The following is a 21,629-nucleotide window of genomic DNA, read 5'->3' as shown; positions in this document are numbered from 1 at the left end:
ATGAGGACCACCCACCTGGCCACGACCGAGTCCACCGCACTGCTTGCACTCTTCGCCGCAGCTTTTTCAGAATGCGCCTCGTTGTTTGTCGCTCGATTGCCAGCACTAAGCTCTGGCAGCACCGGAAAGGGAGCGGGGCCTCTCCCCGCCAAGGTGGGCTTGGAGTTCTTCGAGGTGCTGCATCCAAAGGATTCGCAAAAGGCTCGAACGGCTGCAGAGGTGACAGCGGAGCGATCGCTCGGAGGCTTGCCACCCCACCAGTAGTCGAGTGATCCGCTGCTGCTGGCCTGGCTGGCAGTTCCGACGTTAATTATCGTGATGGTGTTACCGATGTTGACACCGTCCAAGTTCGTGACGACACTCGACTGGATGGCCGCAGACTCGGTCTTGTTGCTGCTCGTGCTACCGCTCTGACTGCCGGTATCGTCTTCATCATCGTCATCGTCATTATGGTCCTTCGAGTCATCGTCGTCGTCGTTTCCATGATGGTGGTGGTCTCTGTGATCGTGATGGCCGTGGTGGCCATGGTGCTCCCATTCGTCTTTAGGAGGAGACCATGCATGGTTCTCTTGGTGTAATCGATCATCAGAAGAACCCTCGGGCATTGCGTAATGCGCATCTCGGAGGTTCCTCTCGCGTCTATCGAGCTCCGCTAACGCACGATGGGAGCTGTGGCTGCGTGCCCTGGAGATGGCCATTACCACCAACGCCACTCCAAGAGTAGTTCCTGCCCGTACCAGAAGTCGAAGGAGACAATGTCGTGTAGCTGAGATGTTGTTGGTCATGACTTGGCCAAGAAGGGAGGAATTGGCATCTGTGGGGGAGACCCTGAAAGCTTCTCGCTTGTCCATTGCCCATCAATCGCTATTCACTTTCTTCTCATATCCGCTACCATCGCTCAAAACTATCAAAACACACTAGTAACGACACTTCTGCCACTACTGCGTGGAGTCTTCGGACGTTTCTGAAGAGCTCGCCGAGTTTTCACGCGGACGCTTGAAGCGCGGACTCGTAGGTGGCTTAGGAACCGGTGGGGTGCCGTACTCTCCGATGGCATATGACTTTTTCATACCAGCCATGCATCGACGCATAGCGATTTTGTGGTCTACAATAGGGAACGGGTAGTCTTTGCCGATAAGGCAGCCGGCAGCGTGCTGCACCGTCATCGGCGCCTTCCAGGGCTCATAAATGTACTTGACTGGCATCTTGCTCAGTGCCGGCACATACTTCCGAATGAATAATCCCTCGGGGTCCCATTTCTTGCCGAACGTCGATGGGGAGTACACGCGGAAGTACGCAGAGAAAAAGTAGCTGCTACTGAGCCACAGCCAGTTACCGGCATTGATGCTCCAGTCATGGTCAATGAGCTGCTCCTGAAAGATCTCGAGGCCTCGAACCCATGAAATGTACAAATCGCCGCGAGTAAGGAAACATGCAACAGAATGGCGCGCCAAGTGATGCATCCATCCCTCCTCCTTCAATTGGATCATGATGGCGTCGATCCACGGGAATCCAGTTCGTCCATCTTTCCAAGCCTCAAACTGCGAGCGTGCGAGCTTGTCATCATCGGTTAGGTCTTCCTCCTTCTCTGGAATGGTATGCCATCGCCAGTCGATCTGTAGGCAGGTGGGGCTCTCCTCCATCTTGTCGAAGTACGGGTTGGCGCGACCGTGGCAATGGAAGAACTCACGCCAGAGCAACTGGCCATCCAAACTCACCGGGGTCGCGGACTGGGCCTTCGCGTGGTGCTCCTGAATGGCTCGCACATGGTGCAGAAACGTACGGGGGCTGATGCAACCGAAGTACAAGTACGGGCTCAAAGACGTCGTCGAGGCAGATGGAGTCGTCTGAGCTGGGGAAGTTTTCGGCTTCTCGAACTTTACCACACGTCCTTCGTTGCGGCAATAGTCGCGCAGAATGCTCAGTGCGATTTGCTCTCCACCGTAGATGAAAGGATGGCGCTCGGGAGCTTCGTAGCCGAAGTCGGTCACCTCAGGCAGCGTGAACTGCTGCTCTGGGCCGGCTATCTCCTCCAACTGTCGCTCCTTCTCCTTGGGGTCGTCTTCCTCTTCCTCCTGCCCCTGCCCCTGCTCTTCGTCCTCCGTCTTCTCCTCTTTCGCGTCCGATTGCGTCGTCACCTTCGTCCTGACTTTCCAGTAGTCCACAACCTGCTGATACAGCTCGCTCGGCATCCACGTGGGGGTCGGCAACTTCTCCGGCGTCGGAAGTGGCTTCGGCGGCTTCGGCTGCATGGCCAACGCGCGCAGGAAGGCAGTGTACGTCTTCGGTGGCTCTCCTTTGTTTCCCGCGATGATTGCGTCCAAATCGTAGAGCGTGTATCCGTGCGTCACATGGGTCTGGACGCCCAGACGCTTGGCCAGGTCCACCACTCGGTTGTCTCGGGCGATCGCGAAGGGCTCGCTGGCCGCGTCGAAGAACAGGTGTGTGATGCGCCACGCCGGCAGCAAGCGCCTGAGCACCTGCACCCCGTCTCCTCTGCCCACGACGAGCCGCGAGCCGCGCGCGGCCAAGGCGTCGGCCAGGTCGGACACGCTCTCCAGCATGAACTGGAAGCGGTTGACGCCGCAGAGCATGATCTTGGGGCGGTGCACGATGTACAGCGGGATGAACAGCACCTTGCGATCCGTAGTCTTCGCCAGCTTCTCCTCTTGCTGCTTGACCAGTTTCAGCGCCTCGACGAGCGCCAAGTTGTCGTGCAGCCGCAGGTCTCGGCGGAACCACATGAGCACTCGGACCTCCTCTTCCGAGCTGGTTCCTGGGTCGATTTCGCCCGGGACGGACTCTTTCTGCTCGCCGTCGTCCGGTGGTTGTTGTTGTTTTTGTTGTTGCTGCTGCTGCTGCTCTTGCGCCGGCGCATTCTGCTCCAGACCCGGCTCGGACTCGAGTTCCTGCGGCGCGTGGATGGCCGCGTGCACGGCGTCCAGCGTGGCGGCATCCAGCGTCGACTCCGGCAGCTCCGAGTCCGCGTCGGCGGCGTCCAGCAGTGAGGACGCGAAGCTGACGAGGTCGGCGTCGTCCTCGGGGCGCGCGGGCGGCGGGGACGAGTCCGTCATGAGAGATCCGATTTTGATCAGCTCAGGGGGAAGAGACCGTCGCGTGATTGGCTGAAATCCATGTTGAAGCCTTTCATAGAGATGGGTCCTTGTGTATTGTCCATCTAAATCGTGTAAATACATAGCGATTTGACTGCGTCTACAGGGGTCTACAACGACTCACTGGATGTCCTCGAACGTCTGGCCGGCGGGCGCGTGCAGCGCCTGCGGGTTGCCAGCGTGCGGCGAGAAGAGCGCGGCCTCTTCCAGGTGGTGGGTCTCGACCACGCTGCTCTGGGTCTTGAGGCGCGCGAACACGAACAGACCGACGAGCGCGAGCGGCACGCCCAGGTCCGTGACCAGCCACATGGTGCGCGCGCCGTAGTGCTGGTAGAAGAAGCCGCCGATGAGCGTGCCGATGCCGCGCGCGAGGCCGTTCTGCACGGCGTTCAGCACCCCCATGACAGTCCCCTCGCAGCCAGGAGGGGCGGCCAAGTAGATGTACTGAGTGCACGCCGCCCACGCCAAACCGTACGTGACTCCGTGCAGGAACTCAAACGGGATGGCGCTCCAAGCGTTGGTCATGACGGCGCAGTACGAGACGCGAAGCGCGTAGCCCATGATGGACAGCAGCAACACGTTCACGATGCCGAAGCTGTTGATGACCTTGTGCGAATAGAAGAACGCTGGCAGCTCCGATGCAGTCTCGCACATGATGGCGATCCCCACAATCTGCGCGTTTTCGCCCGAGAGGTTGTACAGGTTGAGCGTGAGGAAGCTCGAGAGCACGCCGTACATGAGCCCCATCAGGAACACGACCCCCAGCAGCACAAGCACGTCTACTCTCTCGCAGATCAGCCGAACGTTGTCCATGAACGATGGCTGTCTAACCGCGCCGCTCTCCAGTGTTGCGTCATGGTGCTCTCCGCTGTGCTTCATCGGTGGGATCGTGCGCAGCACCAGCAGCGACGTCAGGCCGAGCACCAAGCTGACGTTGAAGGACCACGAGATGCCGGCCACGGCCACGATAAGCCCCGTGATGTAGGCTCCCGCACCGTAGCCGAGCGCGCCGAACAGCCGCTGTTTGCCGTACTCGCCACCGACCTTGTCCAGTAGACTGAGCACTGCGTGATCTAACAGCGAGCCGGTCGGGGCCACCTGGAAGTTGGACACGACCACGACGAGCACCGTCCAGCTGAACGACCAGTAGAAGAAGCGCACGGCGAACGTGAGCACGGCGCCCGTGACGATGCAGAAGACGTGGATGAGTCGTTGGTCGCGGATGCGGTCGGCCACGGCGCCCCAGAACGGCGGCGCCAGCATGGTGCACACGCAGGGCAGCGTCTGCAGCACGCCGATCTGCACCTTGGAGAAGCGCGCGGTCTGCTGGAAGAAGACCGGCAGGAAGTTCAACTGCGCCGACGTCCACGCGTTGCTGACGAAGTACATGAGCTTGGGCTGCCACAGCGACTGCGCACGACATTTCGCGGCCGCCACCAGCGGCGTCTTGTTCGTCGCCTGGGCCTGGCACATGGCGGTGACTGCAGTCGGTAAGTCTCCACGCCTCGCTCTGGAAGTTGGCTAATGCCCGCTGGCCCAGCAAAGCTCGATGTCCGGTGCAGTTGGTGCAGTGCAAGCACCGTCTCAATTATAGTTCTCACCCCTCCCTCAGTAACGTCTATTGACTTAATATTTGTATAGAAGAAAGGACGGATGTCGGGAGTTTGAGGGTTTTGCTTGTCATTGTGTCACGGTGGACCAGCATTTCCACCAATCGTAATCAGGTTCAGCTTTGGGCCACCGGTTCCGTCACACGTCAACTGTACCAGTACATCTCCAGCCCCCTGCGCAAACCATGAGCCCCCCTGCCTCCGTGTTGACTGGCCTGCAGCAGCTTCTGGCCGACAAGAGCCGCGTCGTGGTGCTGGACGGCGGCTTCGCCACGGAGCTGGAGAAGGACCCGCGCGTGGACCTGAGCACCAGCAGCCTCTGGTCGGCCTCGCTGCTGCTGGACAAGAACGCGCACCTGCAGTCCGTGGTGGTGGACGCGCACAAGACGTACTTCCTGGCGGGCGCCGACGTGGCCACCACCGCCAGCTACCAGGCGTCGGTCGACGGCTTCAAGCGCGAGCGCGTCACGGCCCTCGAGGACGTCGAGAAGCTCTTCGCCAAGAGCATCGACCTCGGCGTGCAGGCGCGCGACGCCGCGTGGAGCGAGCTGGACCAGAGCAAGCGTATCAAGCCGCTGGTGGGCGCCAGCATCGGCTGCTACGGCGCTGCGCTCGCCGATGGATCGGTGAGTCGCGACAAAGATTTGGATAACGGAGACTATGATAATTACGTGGTCTGACTCGTTGGTGTTGGTTGTTACAGGAGTACCGCGGTGACTACGGCAAGACCAAGGAGGAGCTCGTGCTCTGGCACAAGCACCGCTTCGCCTACTTTACCAACTACGCGCCCGCCGACTTCCTCATCTGCGAGACGATTCCGTGCCTCGTTGAGGTTGAGGCGTTCGTCGACCTGCTGAACGAGTTCCCCGCCGCCCATGCGATCGTGGCGGTGGCCTGCCACAATGGCACGGAGCTCAACAGCGGCGAGCCCATCGCGCGCATCCCTGAAATTCTGGCCAGACTCAAGAACCCCTCGCAATTGCTGGCCATTGGTATCAACTGCACGCCCCCGCAGCACGTTGAGAGTCTGCTGCGCGAGTTGGAGGCTGCCGCTTGGCCCAAGGCTGTGTACCCGAACAGCGGCGAGGGTTGGGATGGAGTGAACAAGAAGTGGCTCCCTGCCGACAGCACGGGTGGCCCCAGCTCGTGGGAGGAGTTCTTGCCCAAGTGGTATGACGCTGGCGCGCGCTTTTTCGGTGGTTGCTGCCGAACCTCGCCCGACGACATCCGCGCAATCCGCGAGTACTTCGATTGCCGCCAGTAAACTGCCGGAATGACGCTCGATACCCACCGCTTGCTATCCAACTGGTGTCAGGGCTCTTTTGGGTCGGTGGACACTGGGGTAAGTGCTGGTGAGACCGCCGGATTCAAGCCTTCGCTGTACAAATTCTGCCGCTCATGGTTGCGAAGATAGCGCAATGCGATGCGAATATTGATACAGCATCGCTTGAATGCTTCATCAGCAGTTAGCTGCAGCTGTACGTCCGGGAGGTTGTGCTGGTTGGCAATGAAACTCTCCACGTGACGTCGCAATTCCTTCAAATGTTTCTTCTCGTGCTTGCTGCAGCGTCGTGAGTGCCGTCGGTTGATAGAGCTATCGCTCCGCAGTAACTCGTGCTCTTCTGTTTCGATCAACTGCCCGATAGGAACTTTAATGCGGAAATGAGCTGGTTCCTTCACGCCCAGGTCGTCCAGGTGAAGGATCTCGTCGCATGACAAGCACAGCGCGATATGGCATGACAAACATCGTTTCTCCCATGTCTTCGCGATATCCGCCAACGCGTAGCACATAAAGCAATGTCGTCGATGTAACAGACCATTGTTGCATGTTTCGACGTCGACCAAACTCAATCTCTCCTCTTCTTTTGCGCTATCAGCGCCGTCTGGGTTAGATGAACCCGAGGTTGACTCTAGAGGCGCTACTTTGTTGGCGAATGGGACAACTTTCGACTGGGTTTCTGCACTTTGCACGTGCTTCATCGATTCATAAAGGAGTTGTCGGGCTGTTTGCTCCCTCTTCAAGGCCTCATCCCGCTCCTGCAAAGCTGCCAAGTACTGCTTTGCCAGGACCTGGTTGAATTTGGAAGAGTTCAGGTCTGCACTGCCTCGGTTCACCTCATTTAGCACTTCTTTGTTTGACTCTGTTTCAGATCGTGCGGTTGGCGGGTTCGATTCCGTCGCGATACCGAGCATCCTCTTCTTTTCCTCTTCGTCACTTTGGTCTTCATCTAACCGAACCCAAGCCGCTGAGTCGTCTATGACGAGTGACAGGAGCGCCTTTGCACCAAGCACGACATGTTCAATTATGAGTAGAATCCATAACTCTTTCACATAGACCTTCGTGTGATCGATCGGAACACTCAGTTGGGTTTCCCAACCAGGAATGACAAGCTGCATTAGGCTTTCAAAGTCAGATCGAGTCGTGAAGAAGAGCACTGCACAATTGACTGCAACAGCAGCGAAGCTCATAAATTCGAGGATGTTCATGAAAGTTGACACCTCGGTTTCACTCTCAAACGGAGGGCGTTGCTTAGCTTGCGTGCAGCTCAGAACGTCTAGACGCATAGCTACAACGTTACTCAGCAGAGCAAATAATGGTGCCACCGGCAGCACCGAGACGAACATAGTGATATATCCAAACTGCAAAACTACCTCCATCTGCTTTCCCATCAAAAAGTCGTGCGGATACATGAGTTCTTGAACGAGGACAACGGGCGGAGGGGGCTGTCGCTCCTCTTCACGAGCTGGTGGTCGAATAAATGGGTGGGAAAGCTCTGCGTCGTACCATTCGTGACTTGATAGCGACCAGCAGTGATTCGCTCGCGGCGCACTCGAGGTCGAGTGAAAGTGAAACCTAGCGCTCTTCCACTTGTACCGCACATGAAAAATGGGCAAAATATCTCGCATAACTGAGTTCCAAAGCTGACGAACACCCATGATGATCAAGAGCTGCTTTCGAAGGGCAGCAGCATTCTGGTCCATAAATGCGATCCAGAAAAGCGAGATGAATGCATTAAGAAACTTAAACCAGAACAGTTTACCGGCCAGCATTGACTCGAATTCCCAAACGGTGCGGTGATTCTCCCAGTTCGTTAGCGCTTGAGCAAGACGGGTGTACCAATTATCGAGTAGAAGCATTGATATCGCGTTCATTAAGGGTACGACGTACGGAACCAAAAGAGTTGGTAGCCATGGCATCGCATTGTGTACAATGCTCGACGACGCGGTGTTTGTCTTCACAGCCACAAAAATTACCACGGCTGCAACGCCCATCGTCGTCAGCAAAGGCACACCAGTGTAAATCCGAGCAAGTTGCAATGCTCTTGGGAAGCTCACATCCACAGCCGTGTTTGCTCGCACTAATGTAGTTTCAACCTGAAAGTCTCCGTAAAACCCCGGCATTTCCTCGCTGCGGTTGCGCCGGAAGTGACCAAACTTCCTCTGAATTTCGCTTCGCTTGCGCTTCCAGCGCTCAACCATGAGAGTCGCCCAAATGGACACCACGATCGCGAAAAGGGGAGGGACAAAGCTCACACCGTCAACTAACCAAAGCAACTGGCACGTAACACCAACTAATGCCATCGGAAGAAGCCACACCGTGTAGAACGTCACAAAAGCGTAGTAAAATGCGTGCTTTTCACCGAAGTACGTGAGTAGGGGCCACAGCATCTCGTATTGGTGTCTTTTTCGCTCAAACATAAACTGTTCAAGACTGTTGCCAGCAAACGGCTGAAAAATGCGTTGGTAAGAGTCGGTGTACCCCCAGTGACGGATGATGTTGCGGCAGCCCATGGCATCGTGCAGTGGGAAGATTGATCTGATGTTGCCGTTCTCGAGGTGTTTCTGTAGATTAATTTTCCTCTGGATCACGCTGAGAATCACTTGTTGGCGCTGCAGTGATCGAAAGCTTTCAAACAATTCAGGCGAAGTAGCGTCGTATTTCGACCGTGTCGAAGATCCACGATGCTTCACCTTTAACTGCAACACCTGCGCTTGATGGATGAGCACCTCGTCTGTTGCGCCTACCACAAGGTAATTTGTTTCACCATTTCCCCAGCAAGTGCCAGAAGCTATCTCCCGCATACCCGCTCGTGTAACAACAAGCGAGGGTGCAATGGAGCTTGATTCCTGCATTGTCTCGATAACAGTCCCCTCGAACTGCTTATTCTTCACACCATCGAAGAGTAAAACGTACTCAGGTCGTGCAACATGATGCTCAATTTTCAACACTTTCCGTGAATCCTCGCTTGCAACGTGATGCAGTGAGGAACCCTCAACGTTCACGTTTTGCAGCTCCCAAACAAGACTTCTTGGACTAAGCATGTTTGCAAATAAACGCACTGATCGTTCCTGCAAATAAAGAACCGCGTGAAAGAGCGGGGTCTCGTTCCGGTAGTTTCTCCAACCGGCACTCACCAGCTCTGCGATCTCGAGACGATCCTGCTTTTCACTCTCAGCCCCCGATTCAGTCGGCGTAGATAGTTCCGCATCGTTTGCGATAGGAACAACGATGTTCTTCTTGGGCTTGCCTCCCTTCAACAAGGAACTTGTCATGCTGCTACCCACGAGTGTAGCGGCATCAGAAGGGTTCTGTTGATCGAGGAGCATTTGGTCTAATAGCAACTTGAGCATTTCTGGTTGACCATGAGCTGCAACAGCATGGAGTACCGATTGCCTTTTGTCAGCCTCACACGAGCACGTATACAACATCCTTAGAGAGATTTTGATGTCTTTGTCTCCAGTAGTAGGGGGCGTCGCTGTCTCAGTACCGGCGCTTCCACTTAAAAACGCCATTTGCAATTCTAGTCGAAGTAGCGAACGCACTTCATCGACAAGGCCAAAACAGCCCGCCCAGTACAGAAGATGTTGGCCATATCGGACAGCATTCTGGACCGTCGTCACGTTGGCTTTCTTGCGTCTATTCTGCTGTGGATACTGCGGGTTGCGAGCATTCATTTCGCCCACGTAGCGTGTAAGGTTCGTCCCGTTTACTAAAAATTCGTGGATAAACAACCGTACGGCTTCAATGTGATCCAACCGCAAGCGCCAGTGAACATATTCACTATTAACATCGTTGTCTCCGCGGGATATTTGCCTCAGCAACGAACTTCTTTCATCTTTCAGTGCTAGTCCACGGCGCCCAGCAATGTCTACTGCGAAAAGATCATCCGTATCCGTCAGCAAGGGGATAGCATATTGCGTCTTTGCAAACCTCTGGGTGCCATCACCGACATGAACCACTGGGTCGAGCAACATAGCTATCTGCTCATGATTCCCGTTGTACGCCCCCCAATGCAGTGGCGTCCACTTGTTGCTTTTCTTGGGTAAGTTTGGTTGGTCTCCATGAAGCAGCAGCTGCTTGGTGATCTCCAAGCCGTCATCCACGTGCTTCACACTGGAACCACAACCGTAGCAACTCACACACTGCAGCGGGGTATTGCCAAAATCGTCTACGTGCTGTTTACCTTCCAGTAGTTCGCTCGGTGGGACGGCCCAGTTAGGGGGAAGCTGCACCTCGGCCAACGGTACAACGTTCGAGCCGCTGTCTTTCGTCCCCATGGTCACCCGAAAGAGCGTACCGATCGCATCCGTGCCTAACGTTTGTTGGAATGCATGCACGAGCGGCTTCAACAGCTCAATTGCCTGATCTTCGGACCGACTTGTGAAGTACACGGTGCATTTCTCGCCTAGCAGCAGTCGAACAACGCTGGTCTGTCCACCCATGCATGCAGTTAGAAGAGCTGTTCTGCCAGCGATTCCTCGAGCCCGAAGTTGAAGCCACGGGGATGGAGTGAGCCCCATGTCGTGTCGGATCACTAGCAGCTCCACCACGCGCTCCTCGTTGCCATTCTCACAGGCTTCATACAGATCCATGCAGCGTGGTTATCCGCAGCGACGGAGCGGTTGTCTAGGGATTTGAGCAGTCGAGTCGAGCATTGCAAAAGAAACTGTCGAGCTAAAGCTAGGCAGCACTCGAAGCGATAATTTATTTTGCTGTGGGAACAGGAGAGCCCTACGTCAGTCGCTGCCTCGTCTCATGATGTTGAAGCGGGTGTTCCTCATGGGTGTAATGACATCGGTGCAGCGCCTCGGTAGCTGTAGCACATGTCGTCAGCGCCCCAGGACGAGGAACCGCCGGTCTCCGCGTCATCTGCCTGTGTGCGTGTGCTTGTAGCTGAAGACGTGGTCGATTCCGTGTCCGAGTCGAAGGCGTGGCTCATTCCAACTACGCACCGAGCCATCGCAGTCTTGCTGTCCACGATGGGAAACGGGTAGTCTTTGCCCACAAGACACCCAGCGTCGCGCTGCACCCTGAGCGGTGCCTTCCAGGGCTCGAGCACAAACTTGTCGGGCATGTTGCGGAGAGCTGGGATGTACTTGCGAATAAACGCGCCATGCTGGTCCCAGCGCTGCGGGAATGTGGTTGGTGATGCCATCCACCGGTAGTTCGTGAAGAAGCAGCTCGCACTCACCCAGAGCCAATTTCCGACGTTGATCGGCCAGTCCATGTCGATGAGTTTCTCCTGGAAGTAAGCTGCGCCTCGCAACCACGAGATGTAGAGGACGCCGCGCGTAAGAAAGCAAGCAACGGCATGGCGTCCGGCGTGATGCGCCCAGCCTTCTTGGTTGATCTGCCTCATGACCGCGTCAATCCACGGGAAACCTGTACGCCCGTCCTTCCAGCATTGCAACTGGTGCATCGCAAGCTTTTCGTCCGCGTCTTTCAGAACAGCGGCGCCATGATTGTCCTGTTCAGGGTGAGAGACGTACTCTTCATCTCGCAAGCGCCAGTCGATCTGCTTACACCCCGGGTTTTTCTTTTGGGAGTCGAAGTTCGGCGTGCCGCAGGCGTAGCAGTAGAAGAACTCGCGCCACATGAGCTGTCCTTCCAGCGTGACCTGTGTGGGGCCCGGCCGAAGCGGAAACTTGAGCTGGATGAACATGATGCGATAGAAGAACTCGCGGGCGCTCAGGCAGCCAAAGGTTAAGTACGCGCTGAGCGTGGTAGTGGATGGCGAGTCGACACCAACCGGAGAGGTCTTCGGCTTCTCGAACAAGCCCACACGACGCTCATCCTTGCAGAAGGCATCCAGCTTCTTCATCGCCTCGCTCTCGCCTCCATAGAACGCGACGTGCGGGCTTGGCGGGGTCAGTCCTAGAGCGGCGAGAGGCGGCACAACGAACAACTCGGGCGTAGCGCTTTCCTTGTCCGCATCAACACCAGCGATAACTTTCGCTGCATTCAGATCGTAGCGGTAGAAATCTTTCAACCACGTGAACAATTGCTGGGGCGTGACCGCTGCAGCGTTTGAGAGCTTCGTCGGCGCCGGAATGGGCTGCGCTGGCTGCGGCATGTTGTCGGTGATCTGCAGTAGCCGCTCGTAGTCCGTGGGGGGTTGGCCGCCGTTCAGGCGGATGATTTCGTGCGGGTCGTAGAGTGTGACCCCGCGGCACGACGTCACCTGGACGTTCAGCAACTCGGCCGCAGCGCGGACTCGCTCGTCGCGCGCAACCGAGTAGGGCATGACTCCAGCCTCGAAGAAGAGGTCGGTGACGCCCCAGGCGGAAACGACAGCGCGCAGCACTTCCTCCGCGTCGCCGCGCAGCACCAGCAGCCGCCCCTGCAAAGCTGCAATGGAATTGGCCAGGTCCTGCACCGCCTCGAGCAGGAACTGAAAGCGCACGGGCCCGCAACGCTGGCGCGTTGGACGGTGCAAAATGTACACGGGCAGCAGCGCCATCTCCTCATTCTCTGTTCTCTGTAGCTGCTGCTGCGCGCGGACGGCCGCGTCCAGCGCCAAGTTGTCGTGCAGCCGCAGGTCGCGCTTGAACCAGACGATGGCGCGGCGCGTAGGCCGCACGTCCAGCTCGTGTCCAAGTTCTGCTTTGCTGTCCACCACCTGTACCTTCTCCTCCGCCTTGGATGTCGACTGTGCGTCCTCCAGCGTCGACGACGTCACCGTGGGCGACCACGTACCTGAATCCGTGACGCCCAGGGGATTTCTATTGCCCCCACGAACATCGACCTGCTGTTGGGCCCAGTTGGTCGCGGCCGCGATCTCCGCCTCCGAGTCCAATAATGGCGACGTTGGGTCGATCGCCAGCCCGTGGCTCTGTATCGCCGGGTCTCGGAGGTGGCGCTCGCTGGGCCGCGGGTCCTGCGGGATGCCCGACGTGCTGCGCTGTCGCTTCCTGTTCATTGACTCGAAGGCTCGAGCGATTGCTGCGTCTCGGTCACCTGCCTGGCTTTGATTATATGCGGCGGTGGTGATACCGTAATGGGAGCAGTGAACTACGGGCGCGAGGCGACGGAGCGCTTCGAGCCAGGCAATGCCAGGAATTCGGCAGTGTTCAATCAATCGCGCAACTTCGCTGACGTCGGCGGCATAACGGTCGTGCCCAGACCCTATAGCTTGGAATAAGATAGGGGGTACCTGTTTTCACGGCACGAATTGTATGGTTGTGTTCGCAGACATGAACGGCAACGTGCATAAGAATCACTCGGTTAACGAGGATCCACGGTAGCCGCGTATCTGACTCAGCAGGGCGCGCGTGGCTATTTTCGTGCAACGGATACCGTCCACCGAATGTCGACAACTCTGATCCGGCAACGAGACACCCCAAACAGCTGTCGATTGCTGAGATGGCTACATGAACTTCAACTTGCCTGTCCCTACGAACTAGCTGTACCTCTACCGTCCGCCGCCGCGAAGCAGTCGCGCAGCACCAGCTGCAGCAGCTCGTCGCTGCCCAGCGCGGCGCGCAGGTTCACGCAGTATGCCTCGAAGTGCGCGAAGGCCACGGTGCCGTCGCCCGAGCCGCCCGCCACCTCGAAGTTGACCGCGAAGTCCTGGAACACTTGGGCCGCGCTGGCGCGACCGAGCACAACGTCCGGGTGTCGCGCGGCCTGGAAGCTGGACGCGAGCGCCGCAGGGAACACGCGGCCCTTGCCCGCCGCCTGCAATGCCGAAAACACCTGTGTCGCGCTGGCCAGACACGGCGGGCTGAGCCGCTCCAGCAGACAACCGAGTACCAGTTGCAGCGGCAGGCGGTTGCCCGCTCCGCCGTCGTAGCTGTTGACGCGGTGCTGGTGTTGGAGGAAGCGCCCGCCGGCGTTGCTGCTACTGTCATCACCGTTGCCCTGGTAGAAGTGCGACAGGTGCTCGAACAGCACGCGTCCTTGAGCCTCGCCGAGCGCGAGCCCCAGAGCGCTGTTCAATGCGTCGCAGCAGCGGAGATATGTGACGGTCCCCGTTCGAGGATCGGCAGCCTGGTGCAACCGCGTACGGAGCTGCACCACGTCTGCTAGCGAGTTACTCTGTCGAACGCGGTATCGGATAGCGTGGAGAACCGTGTCACCCGTGTACGTTGGCACAGCTTCGACACCGAGTGGTTGGCCCCTCAACGACGCCGACCGACTGGGATCGGTCATCCCAGTGCCACTCGCTACGTCTTTCAATGATAAAATCTTCCTCTCCCTGACCAATTGTACCGGCATCTCGGGCAGTGCAGCGGTAGATCGGACCCCTGCAGCTATTGGAGTGGTCGACAGATGTGAACCTCCGAAGGAAGAAGCACTGCCGTTGCCCATACTTCGCTGGTTATCTTGCTGTTGCTGTGGTTGCGCCGCTGCATCCGCGTCAGCGTCAGACTTGTATGAAGACTTGCTGTTGCTACTGTCGAGATGCCACACGTTGCATACCATCTCTTCGAAGAGCTTGTCCGATGCGATACTGGCACTGACGTTGTGGTAGTACCCGCGCCACTGCTCCCAAGTAACCTTCCCATCCTGAGCCCCGCCATCGATATCAAACGTCTCAAGAAATTCTCGACATACATGATCGACTCCTCTGCGACCGGCCATTACGTCCGGGTGAGCGCTTGCATCAAACTCCTCGACAACATCGCTGGGCTCCAGCAGGGCTTTCTCCGCTTCACGAGTATTTCTCATCTTGGCCAATTTTGCGAACGCCTCGCGGACGCACTCCAGCCGGCGCCCGATAAGTGCAGGTCGCACGATGTTGATCAGCTCGTCGGGTGAAACACGGCCGTCGCCATCGCTGTCGAGATACTGGAAAAGTAGCCGAAGATCCCCATCGGTAAGACCTCCCGGGAGTGTCAATTCGCAATCCACAGCCGTACTCCGGAGGTCCTGCAAGTTCATGGCATTGGTTCGAGCCGATTGGAGGCGCCGGTTAAGAGTGCAGAAGCCCGGCGTGCCTTGAGATTGCAGCACTTGCTTGAGCCTGGTCAAGATAGCTTGGATTCCGGCTGGGTGTAGGTGGAATTCACGTTTCCCAGGAGAAGTTAAGCCCGTTGAGATCTCGGTGGACGTTCGTTGCTGCTGCGATGACGGGGCGTTGCCGAGACAAGCAGCAATGGAATTGCTCACGTTGTTTCTTGCTCGTCGAAGTGTCATGCTTGGGCTGGGTCCAGCGCTGGAGGAAGTTGGACTACTCGAGTACGACGACGTGTGGTCCAGTATTTCGTGCAAACTGGAGCGGCCAGGGTCTTGCCGTTGAATCCCACGAACTGCTTCAGCTGACACTGGCCTGCCACTTGCAGCCGGCACGCGTCCACCTGAACTAGGCCCAACGTGCCATGCGTTGCGCACCATTTGCTCAAACTGGTCATCTTCATCGATTGCAGCGCTCACATTAGCGTAGAAGCGTTCCCACACGTCAAAGTTGATGCGCCGCTGGCGTTGTCGCTCAGTCACTAGGCCGAAGATGTCGAGGAATTCTGCGTGCGCCTCGCAGTCAGTCTTCCGACCAGTCATTACCTCAGGCAGTCTTCTTGCGTCGAATGCCGCTGCAATTGTGCCAGCATCAAGCTCTCCACTTCCTGATCGATCGAGGGTGTCGAATGCCATACGCACTACAAGTTGCCGCCGCGCGTTCATAGGTTCTCGCACACCGGTGAGGAATTCCGTGACACTCATCGTGCCGTCGTGGTTGCTATCGAAATGGTAAAACAGAGCTTGAGCGTCACGACCGGTGACATGCACGCCACTGCTTTTGAGCGCACGAACAAATTCATGGAAGCCGACATTCCCGTCATTGAGTTCGTCCACAAAGTCCTCATCCGATCTCCCAGCCGCTCGACGAAGTTGCTGCTGCAGCATGATAAACCCTCCCAGCCCACGCTCTTTCAACTCGCATCGGAGAGAATGAACCATGCGGCGAAGGTCTTTAGACTGCTTGCCAGGGGACCGGGGCGGTGCCAAGTTCATCGCACTCGAAGGGCTAATAACTCCTGATGGAGGTACATGATCTACCAAGTCAGGTTGGAGGATCGAAAAAGCCTGCTGGCTAGCCATGCCTGGACCAGCGCTGCGTCTTCCGCGCCACGTAATTTCACCACTGGTTGGTGTGGGCTGACGCACTCCATTCCCAGCAGGAATGGTTCCTCGCGGACTATCCGTCAGAATTGGTGGAGGTGCATGCCTTTTACTAGCCGGTTGCGCCGGACTTCGCGTCGACGGGAGCTGCCAGGTATTGCGCACGACGAGTTCAAATAAGTCGTCGTCTGCAACGAGAAAACTAACATTGTGGTAATAGCCTTCCCATTGACGGGGTAGAATTTTCCCTGGGGCACCACTAGTTCCCTCGCCACCACTTTCATCCATGTCGAAGTTCTCGACAAATTCGCGAAAACATTGTTCCTCGCTCTTGCGCTGAGCGATCACATCTGGATGGCGACTGGCGTCGTATCGCTGAACAACATCGCAGGCATCTAGCATAGCAGCTCCAGTTTCTCGAGCCAACGTCTGGTACGCAGAATGAACGAGACGCAGTCGGCGAGAGCTCATGGTTCCACGCACTAGGTCGAGGGCTGAATCGACAGGGACAGTTCCCGTTCGATCACAGTCCAAATGACGAAAAAGGCCACGGAGATCGGCGTCGCTGAGTGGCGTGTAGTTTTGCGTTGTTGCGCTTGTGGCCTCGTATGACTTCTGAAGAGCACGCCGGAACTCGCCAAGACTTAGCATCGAGTCACCATCTGCATCACCCAGACGCAGACATCGTCCTAGTTCTACGAGGGCTTGGATTCCACGTCCACGAAGGCCACTCTGCAGCTTTCGCAGCACTGACGCTGCTCCAGGATCAAGAGTTTCAACCGAAGGGCCAACCCCGGAGTGAACACTTGACACGGGCGAGACTGGCGACGTAACTTCAGTAAGACAAGCAGCGAACTGAGACCCTTTGAGGAACTCGTTGGTCGTATGTACCGCTGTTCCGCGCGGCGAAGCATCAGGGTCCATCGGCGAGAAGTTGAAACTATTCGAGCGATTTTGCCCTAGTGGCGGTGCTGTTGTAGAAATGGATAGCACCACTTTAGCTTTGTTGCTGGTGCTTTGGTTCTGCTGCAGAGCTTGGAGCAGCGACACTGACGCCACAGTTGCTGGAGCAGGAGGTGGGACGGAATCCATTCGGTAGTTAAGGTCAGCACCACCAGCAGCTTCTTGAAGTGAGCAACGCGTATCCGCGTGCCACACACGCTTCATCAATAGCTCGAAGTACTCGTCGCTGGGAGCTTGCGCAGCTACGCACTGGAAATACGTCAACCATTGAGCCCAGCTGACGAATGCTGTTCCAGTCCGGCGAGCTGCAGTCATGAACGCTGTCTGAAATTCTCGTGCAGCTTGCTCAGCAGTCTGCTCGCCAAACATGACGGCAGGGTGACGCGCGGCGTCATGCGCCGCTAAGATGTCTTGAAGTGCCAGATACCCGACACCCTTGCGATCCAGTGTATCAAAACCCGACTGCACGAACTCTAGTTTCCGGCCGGACAGCGCTCCCTGTAGCACGAAGGCGCTAGATTAGTACTCGCATAACAATAACTCGACGCGCAGCTCCGAGGTAGACGTACGAAGATGAGATTCTTGATCGCGTCCGTTGAAACTCGTCCATCCTCAGCGGCGCCTTGACTGAGTCGCTGAACTAAAGCCCTTGCATCCTGTACGAACGGCAGCAGATAACTCATCAGGTTAGCTCGAAGTTCCACAATTCAATCGCAACATCGGACGGCCATACCACGTCCGAGATTGGCACTCGACAGTCATTGAGCAAGCGCTTGAGCGCGCCGTTGGTCAATCCGCCATTTTCACTCTGCGCTTTTTCCAGCGCAAGGCTCAAGTGCACCCACGCACTGTTCACACCAAAGTTTAACAAATCGATTAGCTTAGAGTGAGAAGAACAAGCCTCCGTTTGGTTTCAGTCGCTGACTCACACTAAGCCCTGGGTCCGCAGTGAAGCACGGACATTGTTCAGCAAGGCATGCAGGTCCACCTGGTCCGCACACTGCTGCTGCCTCTCCTTCCACTGCGTGAGCGACGACATGGCTTTTCCGCCGTCGCCCGCGTGCGTCGAGAGCGCCATCACCCAGCTCCGCTTCTCCTGCCGCTCGCTGGAAGTCGAAATGCGCCTCTGTAGAGCTCTGTCGCCTATTCCTGCGCTGCGAAACAGCCCGCGGCACTCACTGCACCACACGAGCCGTTGTCCGCCAAAAATACCGACCCCACGGCCATCAACCACCCCTGACGCAGTCTCAAACTCCGATAGAGAACTTCGCAAAGGCAAGTTCAGACTTGAGCATCTCTAAATTCGTCTACAGCTTCAGCTTCGTGACGGAGGGCGACGTCACCCACCCAAATGCAAAAAAGTTTACCAGGCACCAACCTACTAGACAACAGGCAACCCCGCCTTGACCAGGGCTCATATATTAATGCATACGCCGCCTCGAGCGTGTATCTTGCGCCCACTAGAGACAGTGTTTAATTCTCCTCTTCTTTTTCTTCTCTTTCTCCTTCTTCTTCCACGACTCAGTTGTTCTCCTTGTCCTTGCTGGTGTGCGCCAACAGTGTGTGCACCACCGGTGCGGTGGCGCAGTCGTTGCAGTTCTTGTTCTCGACGACGGCGCCGCCCATGAAGCGGCGATCGTCGACCGCCTCGGCCCCGAGGCCCAGCCAGCCGTTCAGCAGCAGCAGCGCGAGCGTGAAGATTCCCTGCATTGTCGGAGGTTGCGATGGGCTTCCTGATGCTTCAGTAGTGCGCTACTTGTGATGAATTGTAGACTGATCTCGGAGGTTCGACGTGGGCAAGAGCTGGTCGAAAATGTGCTGGCCGTCAGACATTGGTCGAGCCAGGATTCGGCGGGAGCTCCCGTGATTTGCGACTGGCTTTCTGTATGAATGTAGCCATGTGGACCGGCCGTCAAGATGTTGCCTTTTTTTCGAGAGGCCACACCACGCGCGACTTGGACCACGACTCCATGATCGTCCGCTTGCACGCGCGCTGCATGAACGCGGGGCTGCTGGCCGCGGACCTGCTGGCGGGAACGGCAGAGACCTGGCAAGATATTCCTGTTGTGCTGGTTGTGACCTGCACGCACTGCACTATCCAAAGTATCAACTGGCGCTGTTCGTCACCTTTACCTTTTTGTGGCCAACACTACGTTCGAGTACTATGTATGATGTTGTCGTGGGCCAAAGTGGAGGTGTGAAGCGATAGGTGACAGTCCGGTTCGGGTCGATGTTGCACTGCGTGATCTCCGGGACGCCGTCCATCTCCTGGGTGCCTAGCTGTCGGAGGCCGTGCCAGTGCAAGCAGGTTGGCTCATCGAGCTCATTGGTGACGCGCACCTCGACTTCCTGGCCGAGTTGCACATCGATGGCGGCCTCGTGAGCAGGCCGGTTACTGATGCCAAGGGAGTTGGCCGGGACTCCGTCGAAAACTGTTGCAACCGGTGTCACTCGCCAGTCGTACGAGACGACATCGGCATCGACGCCGGTAGCTTGGAAAGCCATACCAGTGAAAGCGATGCAGGTGGCGCTGGTAAGTCGTGAAAAGGTCATTTTTGAAGTGGACGCTAGAGGGACGTGATACTGCTTGCGAGTCGTGGCGTCCGCAGTTGGTGGGTTGGTCCGCTCGTTGTCCGTGCAGGTAAATTTGTGAATGAGACCGCTCCAGCCGGTATCTTTGTCGTGACGACTAGCAAGTGCTGGTAGCGGTGTTGGGTGTGCGTAACATGATGTCCTGGATTAACTGCGGCAAGCGGTGCTGGTGTGGTGCTCACTGGTTTTCAACCTTCATTTGATACTCAGCTGTGGAGCTCTTCGCTACGTCCTTTGCGCGTTGGCGGAAAGATACTACGCGCTGGTGACGCTAATGGATCAAGTTATTGCCGACTACTTGCAAATAAACGGTGTCGGTCCACCCGCCAAGTGTAGCTATGTACCGAGAGGTTCGTTGAAATCTACCGATATGGCCCGTTCACGTTAGAGAATCCGGCCGAGGCAAGACGCACCACTTAACACTTAGCTGAACCTCTCGGTGTCAAGCAACGCCGTGAAGCGCAGGTTCTACCCGTTTGGATGCCATTGTGTGTATAGCTGCTTCACAGAGGAACCAGCCGAGCGCCTCGGCTCACCCTACCGAGATATGAGCCTTTGATTTTCGTTTCCACAATAATTGTTGTATACACGTATACTGATGTGTAAGTAATATATTCGTAATATATCAGAAATTTACCATCCGAGTGATCGAATTTCATCTTTGTATTTCTTGTGGCACCGCATCTATATTATATACATTATGGCACCGATCGGGAGGCTACAAACAAACTTTCCAGCAACCAGTGAAAGTCCAAGATACCAAAACGAATGCCAAAGCCTCATAATATGAGATATTATCTCAGTAGGGTGAGTTCAGGCGCTCGGCTGGTTCCTCTGTGAAGCAGCGATACGCACAATGGCATCCACACGAATAGAACCTGCGCTTCACGGCGTTGCTTGACACCGAGAGGTTCAGCTAAGTGTTAAGTGGTGCGTCTTGCCTCGGCCGGATTCTCTAACGTGAACGGGCCATATCGGTAGATTTCAACGAACCTCTCGGTACATAGCTACACTTGGCGGGTGGACCGACACCGTTTATTTGCAAGTAGTCGGCAATAACTTGATCCATTAGCGTCACCAGCGCGTAGTATCTTTCCGCCAACGCGCAAAGGACGTAGCGAAGAGCTCCACAGCTGAGTATCAAATGAAGGTTGAAAACCAGTGAGCACCACACCAGCACCGCTTGCCGCAGTTAATCCAGGACATCATGTTACGCACACCCAACACCGCTACCAGCACTTGCTAGTCGTCACGACAAAGATACCGGCTGGAGCGGTCTCATTCACAAATTTACCTGCACGGACAACGAGCGGACCAACCCACCAACTGCGGACGCCACGACTCGCAAGCAGTATCACGTCCCTCTAGCGTCCACTTCAAAAATGACCTTTTCACGACTTACCAGCGCCACCTGCATCGCTTTCACTGGTATGGCTTTCCAAGCTACCGGCGTCGATGCCGATGTCGTCTCGTACGACTGGCGAGTGACACCGGTTGCAGCAGTTTTCGACGGAGTCCCGGCCAACTCCCTTGGCATCAGTAACCGGCCTGCTCACGAGGCCGCCATCGATGTGCAACTCGGCCAGGAAGTCGAGGCGCGCGTCACCAATGAGCTCGATGAGCCAACCTGCTTGCACTGGCACGGCCTCCGACAGCTAGGCACCCAGGAGATAGACGGCGTCCCGGAGATCACGCAGTGCAACATCGACCCGAACCGGACTGTCACCTATCGCTTCACACCTGACAAAGCAGGTAGCTTTTGGTGGCACAGCCACCGCGGCACGCAGTACGCTTTCGGTCTTCGTGGCCCTATCATCGTTCACGCGCCGGAGAGTGAACTCGAGTCGTGGGAGCAGGATATCGACGAAGAGTACACGATCCAGCTGGACGACATTTATCACGAACCCCCTCGAGGAGCCCCTATCTAGGACACCGTCTCCATCAACAGCCTCGCCCGCTACAACTGCACAGTTGCGGCACTCAACAACATCACCGATTGCAACCCGAACC

General features: G+C 56.6%; 6 protein-coding genes across 6 annotated transcripts; 2 read left to right on the top strand and 4 right to left on the bottom strand.

Moving 5' to 3' along the window:
• Nucleotides 1–938: 938 nt before the first annotated feature.
• On the bottom strand, nucleotides 939–3,074 carry IUM83_17777 (putative cryptochrome; the record flags this gene model as incomplete). The annotated part of the gene is made up of 1 exon (XM_067942745.1): nucleotides 939–3,074. One exon carries the CDS (start codon nucleotides 3,072–3,074, stop codon nucleotides 939–941), a length of 2,136 nt encoding a protein of 711 aa, XP_067780886.1.
• A 159-nt stretch (nucleotides 3,075–3,233) lies between these two features.
• IUM83_17776 (Major Facilitator Superfamily (MFS)) lies at nucleotides 3,234–4,586 on the bottom strand (the record flags this gene model as incomplete). The annotated part of the gene is made up of 1 exon (XM_067942744.1): nucleotides 3,234–4,586. The coding sequence occupies one exon, from the start codon at nucleotides 4,584–4,586 to the stop codon at nucleotides 3,234–3,236; it is 1,353 nt and encodes a 450-aa protein (XP_067780936.1).
• A 322-nt stretch (nucleotides 4,587–4,908) lies between these two features.
• On the top strand, nucleotides 4,909–5,987 carry IUM83_17775 (Homocysteine S-methyltransferase; the record flags this gene model as incomplete). Its single annotated transcript, XM_067942743.1, has 2 exons — nucleotides 4,909–5,349; nucleotides 5,427–5,987. 2 exons carry the CDS (start codon nucleotides 4,909–4,911, stop codon nucleotides 5,985–5,987), a joined length of 1,002 nt encoding a protein of 333 aa, XP_067780935.1.
• Nucleotides 5,988–10,782: 4,795 nt separating this feature from the next.
• Nucleotides 10,783–12,924, bottom strand: IUM83_17774 (DNA photolyase cryptochrome; the record flags this gene model as incomplete). Its single annotated transcript, XM_067942742.1, has 1 exon — nucleotides 10,783–12,924. One exon carries the CDS (start codon nucleotides 12,922–12,924, stop codon nucleotides 10,783–10,785), a length of 2,142 nt encoding a protein of 713 aa, XP_067780849.1.
• A 473-nt stretch (nucleotides 12,925–13,397) lies between these two features.
• On the bottom strand, nucleotides 13,398–18,105 carry IUM83_17773 (Calcyphosin-like protein; the record flags this gene model as incomplete). Its single annotated transcript, XM_067942741.1, has 5 exons — nucleotides 13,398–15,681; nucleotides 17,278–17,525; nucleotides 17,597–17,683; nucleotides 17,761–17,875; nucleotides 17,957–18,105. The coding sequence occupies 5 exons, from the start codon at nucleotides 18,103–18,105 to the stop codon at nucleotides 13,398–13,400; spliced, it is 2,883 nt and encodes a 960-aa protein (XP_067780934.1).
• A 2,944-nt stretch (nucleotides 18,106–21,049) lies between these two features.
• Nucleotides 21,050–21,547, top strand: IUM83_17772 (Multicopper oxidase; the record flags this gene model as incomplete). The annotated part of the gene is made up of 1 exon (XM_067942740.1): nucleotides 21,050–21,547. One exon carries the CDS (start codon nucleotides 21,050–21,052, stop codon nucleotides 21,545–21,547), a length of 498 nt encoding a protein of 165 aa, XP_067780909.1.
• Between the last annotated feature and the right edge of the window lie 82 nt (nucleotides 21,548–21,629).

Source organism: Phytophthora cinnamomi, assembly GCF_018691715.1.
Source record: "Phytophthora cinnamomi strain GKB4 chromosome Unknown Contig123, whole genome shotgun sequence".
NCBI lineage: Eukaryota > Oomycota > Peronosporomycetes > Peronosporales > Peronosporaceae > Phytophthora > Phytophthora cinnamomi.
Note: the sequence above shows the minus strand (reverse complement) of the source record. Positions and strands in the feature narration are given on the sequence as shown.